Here is a 13,545-nt window from a genome sequence, read left to right on the forward strand (position 1 = left end):
GCATATTTTTGAACGAGCCAAGTTTTGAGTTGTGTTTTTGATTTGGACATGGTTGGATAAGAATGATGAGATGGGGAAAGAATTTCAGTTTTTTGGCTTCCAGTTAAAAAAAAGGATCAGTTGTCAAACCTAGGGTTACACCAGGGAGGACTGCCAGGTGATGATTGGCGCAGCAAAGGGTACGAATCGCATGATAGAATTTTAGCCTGCTGTAAAGATGAGCAGCACCAGTGTCATGTCAGCTTTGTGGGCAAAGCAAGGAATTTTGAAGATGATGAGAGATGCGGGTCCTAGGTGGCCCAGAATCAGTCTAGTGGCACAAGTTGGACTTTCTGAATAGCATAGTTAGGAATGCTGCATTAGAGTGAGTAGTCCAAATGAGAGGTGATTTAAACTGTTTTCCTAGAAAAGATTGCCAAACAAGTAAATAATTTGAGGATCATTCTTAGCAATGAGAAGCAAGCAACAGTTACTATATGGGGTTGTACGGTCATAGAAAGAATAGAGCCAAGCAAGACTCCGATATCACAAAAAACAATTTTGTTACATACAAAAGAACATGGATTTTTCGCAGGATTAAGTCTCTCTTAGCCCTGCCAAATATAACTCATGGGGGGTTAGACTAACGCAAATTAAGTAATTTCTCCCTATCACGGCATGTGCCCAAATTGTCACGCATGTTTCAGCTGCTTTCCTTGTGCTCCGATGATTGCTGACAGCAAAAGACACACAATTGATGGACGGAATGCAGAACAAATCTAAACATTCACCCCCACTCAAGAGATCTGGGTTAAATCCATCATTCTTTTGCTCACCATGCCACCCCAGTTTAGACCTGACCATATGCAAATCAGTCTTGACCCTGTGCCTCATGGGAACAGTCCAGCCGAACTGATTGCTGACGGCACTGCTAAAGTTCAGCGCTGGGCCCTATATAGATAAATTATTCCAGTAGCTAACATGACTGTGTTAGCATTCAGATGCTGCTCAGAGAGCATGGAGAGGTGTTGTCATGGCCACGGGCTCTCAGGCTCGAACTTTCTCTGCTTCAGCAAGGCCTGTGTCCGATGGAAGAGACACTTTAGCTCACTGACTAACCTACTGAACACAGTCTTCCGGAATTTTATGAGATCCAATCGGTGGCAGGCAGTGACCTGATATGTGCCATGCTCTTAAAACAGGGGATAGGGAGAGAGGTTTCCAATCACGCTATTTGTTGTTCCTGCAAGCTTTTTATTGGATGAATTAACATTTTCTGTTTGCAAAAGCTAATTAAAGATTATAATTGTTCCTACTAGAAGCCCTGCCTCACAGAGACTTAATTTAACTTGATTTAACAGAAGGCCATAGCTGCATGGTATGATCCTTGCCTTAGGCCTTTGAATGCAGACCAAATAAACATGTAGAACTCCCGGTTGAAAACATTGCTTTTCACCATGTGATCGTTTGCTTTCTATTTGCTGCCATAAAAAGCAAATGACTGAGTCTACGTGCATTTGAAAAAGTAACTAAATGGCTTGATTATTGTTAATTATCATCAAGGACACTGGAATTATGCGATTGCACGGCCACAGCCATTTTTTGCATAATTATAGTTTTGTTGCATTTGCCACATAATCCTTCACCTGCTACATAATCTACAGATTTTTTAAAAAATAATTGTTTTTAGCTCAAACGGTACAAAAGTTACAAAGATGGGTTAACACCTGTTGCTGTGCATGGAATGCCTTGTGCAAAGCTGGACTACACACCTTTCTGTTGCTTATTGCTATGGTTGGATGTTACCAATGAGGTGCAACCAATGCCCAGAGTGTGTTACCAACTTTAAAAATGAAGAAATGAAGAAGTAATACTGTTGCAAAATGTGCTGTATTATGCCGTATAATTTGGCTTTTCTTGCCGCATAATTTACTCAACCCTGCCGCATAATTTGCTCTTTTCATGCCGCATAATTCTAGTGGCCCTGGTTTATGACCCACATATGTTTCTAGCACTCTATGAGACCCACCTTAAAGCATTTGGAGCTCAGCAGTATTATGTTGGCCATTTCCGAAACGTATCGCATTTTATGAGCATATCTGCTTCGTTCTACTATCAATAAACTGTCCCACATAAGGCATCGAAATGCCACACATAAGCCCGCTGAAAGAATGCCACACAAGCAATCTGAAAACTTGGCAACCATGGGCAGTCGTGTAGTCTTTTCCGCCTTATGTTTCAATTGAGCCTCTCTGTCGTCTATCCAAGACAACCTTTACCGTGTCGTGGGGTTGTTCTGGAGCAGCATGACTAGCGCTGGACACTGTCCAGAGGCAGATGGGCGGAGATAGTGTGCAGACGGCCTGCCTGTGACGAGCTTTCGGCGCGTGCGCACTGCCGACAGATGAAATAGCAAATAAATGGACGAGGGGAATGGGAATATCCTAAAATGAAAAGATAGTCTGCAGACATTGATGGATGCTGGTAAATAAGGAGAATAGGAAATTGAAGCAATATCAAAATAAAATGAAGGAACGCAAATTTCCGGATCGGACTCACAGTGCTCTTTTTGGCCATTGGTGTTGTATTGCCACCTAGTGGTCACATACATTACGACAAGATAAATTATCTAAAGCCACCATGTCCAAATAAATTCTCTAATCCAGTGGTTCCCAAACTTTTGACTCCTGAGGATCCCAATTGGCTCACCAATGGAAGCCGGGGACACCCAACGATTTATATGATTTACATTTCAAACATTAAAATAGTAATAAAAAATAAACACGTGCACACAAAAGGAATACTCGAATTACTAAGGATTTTAGTATTTTATATTTAAAGAGTTTTCAAAAAACTGAAACTTTTAATGGGAAGGTTGGTGATGCATCTTCCTGATTAACTTTTAAATGGTTAGTTTTATTTCGCAGTACAAGGTTCCTGCTCCTGCCAGGAAACTCAAAGCAGCCCTGGCAAATGTTTTCAGACCAGTCCCTATTCAGTGCACACCAAGTGCAGTGAGTGTGAGTGAGCCTGACCACTACCTAGGGGGCTTTTTTTGTTAGGCTCTCCCCCCAAGAAAATGTAGGATACAATGGTGCATTATACAGCACATTTATCATTATATATTGAATTGTATTAGTTTATAAAGAATAGTAAATGATGACCTTACTATGCACCAGGATACAACAATCTTTGTTGGGGTTCTTCAATGATTCCCTTATTATCACTCTTCAACAGTGCCTCTCATTTTCCATAGCACATCTGTCACATGTATTTCATTTGTTTTATAGCATCTCTCATACCATTGCAGGATGTCAGAGCACTCTACAGCACACACATATAGAGACAATGAATCATACTTGTAAATCCGCGTAGAGAAAATGTTACATAAGGCAAAGGGGACAAGGTGTAGGATTCACATGTCTTTCATACTGGTAGGCATTTTTACAGAGTGCTTGGTCTGGAAAAGCACATACTCAGGATTCAGAACATAACACAGTGGTAAGCATTGACTAACAATAAAAATGTATTTCCACCCAATTAAACCCCTTTAGCAGCATCAGGGTAATGAAAGACTGGGAAAAAACACAAGTTACTAACTTGCACCATGCCGTGTGTAAGCCGCTTCTTTATGACAGTTTATAGGTCACTGTGCTAGATTATGATTGCCTCTTATGAGCTGCAGAGTAACAAAATAATCTCTGTGACAAAAGCAGTAACCCATTGACCTTTGCACATAAAATACAGTTTTTAAAAGGCATGGCACACGTTCTTTGCAGCAGGTATATTAACCCTCTGTGCTACATTAGATAAATTAAACCTGACACTGGACAAAACTCATCTCTCTCCAGCAGTTACATTAATCACTTGTGTTATCTTGACACTTTTATTGTTGCTAGAAAACTGCGAATTCTACAAGGAACTTTGCAGTGCTTTTAAAACTGCTGCCTGTGAACCCCCTGGGAATATGTCACGGACCCCAGTTTGGGAAACACTGCTTTACTCTAAAGCAAATCAAGGGGGCCCGTGTGAATTCCACAATCCAATTATTTGCCCCTGTCAAAAATATAAATTTTGCAATTTAATTCCTAAAACCTGATCTGATGGCTAAGTGGACTAATGCATCCACTGTAGTGGCTTGTGTTTGACCTCATGGTCACAGGTTCAAATCCAGGCAGCTTCCCTCAACATCTATTTTTCAGCACCAAGATACCCTTGGGTGAATGTGTGCTTTACGAATACATGTTCTGTTATTTTAATATCTTTTGTATTTCTTAATCATTGGGTTAGCCTGTATCTAAACATGCTCAGTTTTATCAGACAAAGAAAGTGAAACACTGGAGTGCGTGTTGTTGTTTCCTTTCTTACACAATTGATAAAGTGGAAATGCAACAAATTACATCTAGGTTTTCTGGTTTCACTGAAGAAAACGGTTGGGACTAAATCTAATTTAATTTTTGGAGGTCCATGCCAGGACCAATCATTCTTATCCACCTGCCATTAGAAATTCCCTTTCAAACAACTTCTTGGGTGGCAGGCAGATGAAAGCCAGCCAGTCAGATCCAGGGGCTGGTAGGTTTGCTAAAGTGCCCTCTGGGTGAATGTATTACTAAATTGGACACTGGCATAGATGTGGGTTTACTAATACGAGATGTTTGATACCAAACAGGCCTCTTTTCGATAAAGCCATCAGGTAGCTGGGAAACTCGTTTTCACCACTGTCCAGCACATGTTTTAAAATGGCTTACCTGTTCACTTAAACTGGCAGTAATGGAACTGACCAGAACAGGGGCATATATGCCCTCAAGTGTAATATTAGGTACCCAGCCATAGGGCTGTAAGGCCTCCTGTAGTGGTTACTTACTTATATTACATGCAGTGTTAGGTGACATGAGACACAGGGATGTGTGTCATGTCATGGTAGAGAATGGAAATTCTGCTGTGATGTAAGATGGAATGTCAGTGATACTGTGCTTCATAGAGAATGGAGATAATGCGGTGACGTACCGTGGAATGCCAGTAATATTGTGCTACATAGAGAATGGAGATAATGTTTTGATGTAAGGTGGAATGTCAGTAATACTGTGCTACATAAAGAATGGAGATAATGATGTAATGTAAGATGGGATGTCTGTAATACTGTGCTACACAGATAATGGAATGCTGTGATGTAAGGTGGAATTTCAGAAATGCTTTGCTACATAGAGAATGGAGATAATGCTGTGATGTAAGGGGGAATGTCAGTAATACTGTGCTACATAGAGAATGGAGATATGCTATGACGTATGGTGGAATGTCAGCAAAGCTGAACAACTGGGGCAATGGAGCTAAAACTGTAATACAAGATGGAGTGCCAGTAATGATGTGATGCTAAGGAAATTGAACTAGTACTGTAATGTTAAATAAAATGGCAGTAATGCTGAGCTACTAACAGAATGGAGATAATGCTGTGATGTTAGGCGGAATTTCAGTAATGCTGCACCTCTGAAGGTATTGCGATTTATATAGCGCACGTATCACCCGAAGGCATCAAGGCGCTTGCCTTGGGAACCCGTCCTGGTATTCCCCAGTGAGATAACCCCAGCAGGGTATCCACAAGGTGAAAGCCAGGCATCCCGCAGCGAGGGGCCGTAGTGGAGATTAAGCAAGCTATTGCCCAGAGTCGCAGAGTGTGAACCCGTGAGTCGAGTAGGCACTGGAACGAGAATTATCGAGTCCGTGGAATTTTTGAGCCCAAGACCCGCCGAGGCGGGGAATTGAACCCTGGTCCAGGACCGATCTCAGCTTCCAGGTCTGCCGCCTCTAACCCCTAGGCCATGGATATAATTATGTAATTTAAGATGGAATGTCTGAAATGCTGCACCACATCTAGCAGATACTTAGGGCCCGATTCACAGAATGAACTTAAGACTCAATCCTAAACTTAGTACTATTTTGGTATTCACAGAATGCACTTACTACTTTTGGCGTTCACAGAATGAACGTACTACTTTTGGTATTCACAGAAGTTAGGATTTTGTCTTAAGTTTGTCTTAAGACAAACTTAAGACAGACTTAAGACAGACTTAAGCCAAAATCCTAACTTCTGTGAATACCAAAAGTAGTAAGTTCATTATGTGAATGCCAAAAGTAGTAAGTGCATTCTGTGAATACCAAAATAGTAGTAAATTTAGGATTGAGTCTTAAGTTCATTCTGTGAATCGTGCCCCCAGTGAGTTCCCAGAAGAAAATTCAATGTACATAAACGAGAAGGTCTTTAGCATTAACGTTTCTAAAACCTAATTCATTCTTTGTATTTATTAGAAATGTTCTTATCAATTACACCGAGGCGGATTGATTAAAAAAGTTGTCATCGCTTAAACCGAGGTCCTCAGAATCCAGTTGAGTCTTTTATGGGAGGAGGGAACAAACTCAATTCAAAGCTGAACCAAAAACATGAGTGAAAATAAGACTTGTTTGTTAAACATTAAATACAGAAGACTTTTCTAGGAATAGTCCATGCATGATTGCTAGGAGACGTGCTGGGCAGAGTCATTCCAGTATGTGAATGGAGAAAGGGGCACTTTTCATCTTTGGAACAATTCTTTGTCCTGTAGAAACATGACATTTAAAAACACCATACAGTAGGTATTCAACCCCTGCTCCAGTGTGCCACATATGCCATCCAATACCAGGTTTGTGGTGGAACCGTGATGCATTTGTTCTGGGATTGTTTCATGGCATAGTTCATCTGGTTGCAAGCCTTAAAACTAAAATAAAAAGAGAATTAGGGGTAAGTTGTCCAAAGGTCCGCTTTAATGTTCTTATTGATAAGTGTAGGTCAGGGGAAAGCACCCATTGAACTCTCCTATGAGCAATCAAGTTATACTATTATAAAAATGCCATGTGCCAACTTACAATTAGGCAGCACTGATGCTGTTAAGATGCCCAAGAGACACAAGGCTCTAAAGATGCCTATTCTAAAGTGATAATGAGGGATGGGGAGTGGATAAGGGAGAGTAAGGCTGGCATATAAAGTTGCTTTATTTGATCTTGAAATGAAACAGCATGAAGTTACTATTGTTGTTATGAAATAATGCTGAAAGCAAGACCACCATTAGTGGAGGAAGTGTGGAAGCTGCATGAAGAGCTAGTGGAATGGCCTCGGATGGGTTGACACAATGAATTATTGGAAACTGCAGGGAGGAAATAAACAAGTCTTAAGAAAGAAGTTTTGGATTTTACTAAACAAGTGAGGCTAGAAATTAACCATTTGTTTGATAGGAGAGCCGAGTGAGAGATGGAAAGCAGGTATCATACATGTCTGCCATTTTTGGTTGGTTGGCTGAGTCATTTTTGTCCCTCGTTACAGAATGCAGCTGCAGCATCATCGGCTTCTTGTTGTGAGCCTCATGGCAATGTTCCTTGTGTTTGCCGTTGTTGGTGCGGATGCTGTGAAGAAGGAGAAGCCAGGTAAGGGATTCATGTCCAGCGGTTGTTACCTTTGTCATGGTAAAAAAATCCAATAAGGGGAACCGGAGATATGACATTTTAAAGATTTTAATAGGAATAGCACCAAGAAGCATAAACTGTCAATGATAGTCAATTGTCACGTTAGATCAGGACCTAGGTGCAATTTGACGTGTGATGGAGCGCAGGTTGGATACACCAACCAGATTCGTTAGGTCAAATATTTCCCTTCTGACTTTTTAGTCCTTTAAGTCCCAATTCGTCACAGGAGTAAACTTCTAAAGCTCCCCCCAGGACTTCAGGGGAGGCATGTAGATACTCTTAGGGTGCCATGCAGTGGCCAAACACCAAGGTCCAGTCCTGGTTCATTTGTCACTAACCAGTTTCAGGAAAAGGCCTTTTGTGGCTTGTTGTGTGCTTTTTTAAGCTTTAACAGAAGATCACCAATATGATCCTTGGAGTCTACTTCTTTGTCTTGGGTGCAAGAGATAGAACAGGACCATTCTTCTAGGACCCTCTCAGGTCTCAGGAAGCACCTTTCTTCCATAGGCATAGGAGTGTTCTACAGTGGGTGCCTGGAATGTGTTGCATTTATGTCTGACACAAGCTAGTGGGTGGGAAGGACTCCTGAGCAGACCATAACCAATGGGGTAAAGGTTCCCTGTGCCAACCATTTACACTTTTCGCATTTTCAAGATGCGGAAATCTTCGGCCACACTTAACTTGGGATTTGAGGCCTGGGGTATGTGTGAGGAATGTAGTATAGAAATCGTAGTGTTTTCCCACATAAGTTATTGTACCCCCCCCCCATTAAATCCAGAGACAGGTGTCTGGTGGAACAAGGCAGGGTTTTGCAACAACCATACAGTGGATACACACACACGCACTATTTAGGCACCCTGCTTACCCCCTTTCAAGTGTGTGCCCAGTGTTCTATGAAAACCCCAGCAGAACTGTCAAGGTGCATTTGACACTACAACAGGAATTGAAACATATAATTGGAACCTTTCTTGCTGGTAGGATAAAGGAAGGGCCCTGTCCAGGTTTCAGCTTGTATTTGCCTGCAACAGAGGATGCCCTTTGAAGTGCGCCCCAGTTGTTATATGTAAAACACGAGACAACCTACCAATCAGGATTTGACACTCACGCAGGATTTGACACTATAATGTCAAATAGGATGCTCACGCCTCACCCTGCATATTCTCTCTGGTTTAGAGGGATCATATCTGCCCAGTATTTGCTCCTAGGAGGAATTTCATACCCATTCACACTTATTCAGATGCTAATTACTGACTGGCACAAATGGGAGAACACATGCAAATATGCCTCCCCAGGCTTTATTTACGCAAGGAAAAGGTAACTTTCTAAAGGTACCTTTTCCTTAACATTTATCAAAAATCTAACATCACTATTGAATTGGATTTTTAGTAACAATTAAAAATAGCTGTTCAATTCTTCTTTTGACTGTTTCCTTACTAAAATTAGCAGTATTGAATGTAATAATTTAGCACACTGTTTTCCTTTGGAACAGTCAGCCTTGCTACATACATAGCTTTTGGGTGTTTTTTCACTGTAAGGATATGTTTAACATTACATTCCTACAATTCCTACTTTTAAATGCATTCTGCCCTTTGGGCAATAAGACCTAAATAGGTATGACTTATGAAAATTCAAAAGGAAGGTTTTGACCTGTCATCGTTAGGACACCCAAGGAAGACTGCACTGTTTTTCAAAGAAAGGTTAAGCATTTTGTCCTTTGGGGGAAGTGTATTGTTGAGAAACATGTTTGGAATTTGTAGCAGGTGCATCAAAACAATTTACTATGAGGTGTTCTCCTGGCGTAATTCAGCATGATATCACATAATTTTACTTTAATTTCACATAAATAAACTACAGCAAATTAAGTAAATTATGTGCACCCCTAATTCTAGGTGTCCAACCTCGCTGTACGTCCTCAAGTATGTCTTGGCTGTTGGAACTCACTATAATGGGAGAGTCAAGGGGGAAAGTGGAGTACTTGGTCATCAGGTTGGAGTTCACCAGCATTGTGGACAAAGGACACTCACATTAAAAGACCTCACATTTTTACAGTTGCAGCCCAGTAAGCCTTAACTGTCCTCGGACACCAAGAAAAGGCCTGGCATCCTAGATGCAGAAAGTCAACCAATTTAATAAGCAATATGTCGCTCTCGATGCATCTCTTAAGCTCCCTTATGGATACAAAGTACCAATATTGATGTACAGTGCGTCAATATGGTAGGTGGATAGTATCTAGTGCCCATTAAGGAAGGAAACATTGAGCCTTTGTAGGTTACTTTCCAATAATACTTGCCCTGAGATCACTTAATACTGCTACACTACAGTCAGCTAAGCATCTTCTGTTCAATATAATATTTGGTGCTCGCAACACGCGCTTTCTTTTGTTAGGCAGTGATTTCTCTAAACATCCCATAAAAACAATAAGATTGCACTACTTATTATTAGCTGAAGACTCAGTCGTCAATTCAGTCTTCAAGGAGGAATAGAAAGAGCTAACAAGTGAAAATACAATAGTGATCTTGCATGACTTTGTGTAACAAAAGTGTGCAACTTTTAGTCTTCCTATGCAAAGATTGATCTAAGTTGAAACTACCTCTAAGACCATATAGCCAGAAATTCTATACACACTTAGCTTTGGTTTCACTTCTGGGTGCTACCTTTCTTTCGGAAATACTGGTGACAGGCTGAGAGCACCCTGGAGTCTGCAGTTATGATGTTTATGTGGATTAGAAACTAAGAATACTCAGACTATTTTATTTTATGTAGGCAGGTGAGTATGTTAGAAATACCAGGACACTCCATTATAAATATATGAATATTGAATTGATGGGTCAGACTTTGTATTAGTTGATGAATTTGGAAGACAAGTATGTGAGAGTAAAAGTGATATTTAGCGATAAGACATCACTATTTATATTGCCATATGATTTTAAACCAACATGAACCATAGATTCATAGAAAATATGGATTCCTAGTTTCATATTTCTACAGGAAGAGTAGATTAAATACATGAAGGACATCTAAGAAATCTGCAGAAACTAAGGCGATAAATCATGTTCCTATTTCTTAGATAAACAACAAAATGAATAAAACAATGTCTCTCGACTGCACTCGTATTTATTTCAAACATTATTATATTTTTAGAGCTCAAGCTAATTGACATATTTAGGGTCTTTGGGGGTCCAGGAATATCAACATACTTCCCCCACTCAGTGTTGGCTTCCTGTAACCTTTCAGTAAGCGAATCACTGCCATTTAAGTAAACCCTGCTATTTGCCCAAAGTGATTCAGAAGCTGTAGTGGCCACATAATGTTGGGAACAAAAAAATTGTAAAACACAAATATCACAAAAAAGAATCCATGGCACAGTTATCCACTTTACAAACTTAGGGGGCCATTACAATGGCATAACGAGAAATACCCCCACCATATTATGATGGTGGTGGGTATTGCGGCGGACGGAAAGTCTGTCCACCACTTTTCCGCCGGTCGGCAACCGTTCTGATTGCCGGCCGGGTGGTGCTGGGCCAGTAATATGGTGGCGGTGCTGAGTAGGCACCACCACCCATATTATGATGTGGGTGGTATACTGGCCCTTCCATGGCAGCAATGCCGCCATGAAAGGGCTGCCAGGGATTGGCTTTGTGGGCCCATTGCGGGCCCCCGGGAGGTGGGGGAGTGCACTTGGGGGGTACCCATGGTAGTACCCAGTATGTGGGGCGCATCCTAATTGGGCTGGTGGGACCGCGGCACGTCTAGCGGTCGGTCCTATCACCGTTATGGTGGCGGGCGGACTATGATGGCGGGCCCGCCATCATAATGAGCCTCATTGTATGTAAAAAAAAAACGGTGATGGATCAAGCCCTGATCTTTGGACTGTGTAGGAATTGTCTGCTTAATTAAGATACTCTGTCCATCACCACCCTCCTTTTCTGAATCATTGTATGTAAAGTCAGAAATATTTACAACAAAATGTAGAGGATCACAATAATGTCATAACATAGGTTTGCAAATCAAACTTTTACTATTATGTTCTATATTTACTACAAATATATCTTTAGAATATAAAAATATACTAAAAATGAATAAATTACAAGCCTAAAATAAAAAAATATGCTTAAAAATAATTGCAAAAAATAATAAACATAATATTTAGAAAATACAATTCTTATTTAAGCATAAATAATAAAACAACAACAACCACTAGATATAAATAAATGTATTCAATAACAACCTTAACAGAAAAAATAAATTAATAAACAAATATTACTACAAAAATTAATAATGGAAATTATTTGGCATGAAACTAACTTTCAAAAGTAACTTTTAAAAGTAAAAATATTAAAACAGAAACAATCTGATGAAAAATAGACTTGAAGGGGTCAACTTCACTACTCCCACTACAATGTAAGCAACATTAATGAAAGTATTGGACTTTGAAGGGACTAGATTTACAATTCTCACTCTGGCATGAGCAACATTAGGGCAAGTGTTGAACTTTGGTGGGGTCAGAACTACTACTCCCACTCCAACCTGAGAAAAATTAGGGCAAATTTTAGACTTTGGTGGGGTCAGATTTACTATTTCCACTCCTGTGTAAGCAACATTAGGGAACTTGGTGGACTTCAGAGGGGTTTGATTTACTATTCCCATTTGGAGGTGAGCAACAATAGGGAAAGTGTTGGCCTTTAGAAAGGTTGGAGGGATCAGATTCACTTTTCCCACTTCAACCGGAGCAACAGTAGGGAAAGTGCTGGACTCTGAAGAAGTCAGACTTACTATTTCCACTACAGCATAAGCAACATTAGAACAATGGAATGTTGGGAGCTCCATTGAAGACAATGGAGTGCTCCCTGCTTCTACGGGCCGGTAAAGGCCCGCAGAACAACATTCCAATGTTTTACAAAGGCCTCTCGGAGCTCGAGGGGATTTAAATCCCCTTGAGCTTCGAGAAGCCTTTGTTTTATTTGTTAAAACATTCTGTCCTCCAGTGGCAAAATAGTCTAAAAGCCTTATAACTCTTTTGTAGCAGGGCTATACCGGCTAATAAAGTCCCGCTCCCTTGTTAAAGTCCCTCGCCTTTGGCTCAGCCTTTAACACGGGAGCGGCCTTTAATAGCCGGTATAGCCCGCTAAGGCGGGCTATAAGGCTATATTAGGGAAAATTTTAAATTCTAGATTTATTTTCTATATCCTAAATTAATACTAAATTAAATACATATATATAAAATGAAAAAACCCAAAATATATTTCCATACTCATATCAAAAGTATATATTTGAACATTATATATCTGATGTAATTTAAAACTAAAAACCCAAAATGAACATATGAAATTATATATAGAATTATATTACACAATATCAATTGAACATTAAAATAGATTTAAAACACTTCCAACTTTAGGATACTAATATTTCAAAACAATACCAAACCAACCTAAATTAATGGCAGAAAAATAAACAAAACATGGTATTTAAAAAAAAACAATATAAAATTGATTATTATCCCAAAAAAGTAAACATAATATATGTAATTAATATCCATATTAATGAAAGCAAGTAAATAATCAACTGTCAATTAACTAATTAAACAATGAGCAAAGAAAAAACTATTACCATATTTTAAATGTATCTATTAAGTAAAAAACTAGTTCCATAACTAACAAATTACAATCTGTTAAAATGAATTTTATAATCAATGACAACTTTTTTACAAAATGTCCGACCCCATTCTCCCACAAACCCAACAACCCCCAAAACAAAATGGCATAAAATATACAAAAAACTAAAATATATGACCAACTAAAAAAATAAAAAACACACAAAAAATAATTAAACATCCCTAACATATTAATAAGCAAAAGCACAAAAATAATAACACTTAACTAAATAATTAAAAATGATATTAATTACAACTATATTTACAAAAGATATATAAACGCCTTTCAGAGGATATTCTTACCTTCTATATTCTGTTCCACAATATTTTTGTCATAACATTTTTTTTGACACAATATTTGTTTCTCAAAATACTTTTTAAGCAATATTTTGGCGATATACCCACACAACATGACAGAG

At 39.4% G+C, this 13,545-nt stretch overlaps 1 protein-coding gene across 1 annotated transcript in view; it reads left to right on the forward strand.

The window, feature by feature from the left end:
* Window positions 1-13,545, forward strand: part of PTN (pleiotrophin) — a 266,890-nt gene that overhangs the window by 147,348 nt on the left and 105,997 nt on the right. Inside the window, exon 2 of the mRNA XM_086952975.1 lies at window positions 7,331-7,431. Coding sequence (XP_086809101.1) covers window positions 7,332-7,431 — 100 coding nt within the window. The 5' untranslated portion in view covers window position 7,331. The remainder of the gene's footprint in view (window positions 1-7,330; window positions 7,432-13,545) is intronic.

The sequence above is a fragment of the Lissotriton vulgaris genome, chromosome 1_2 (assembly GCF_964263255.1).
Source record: "Lissotriton vulgaris chromosome 1_2, aLisVul1.2, whole genome shotgun sequence".
NCBI lineage: Eukaryota > Metazoa > Chordata > Amphibia > Caudata > Salamandridae > Lissotriton > Lissotriton vulgaris.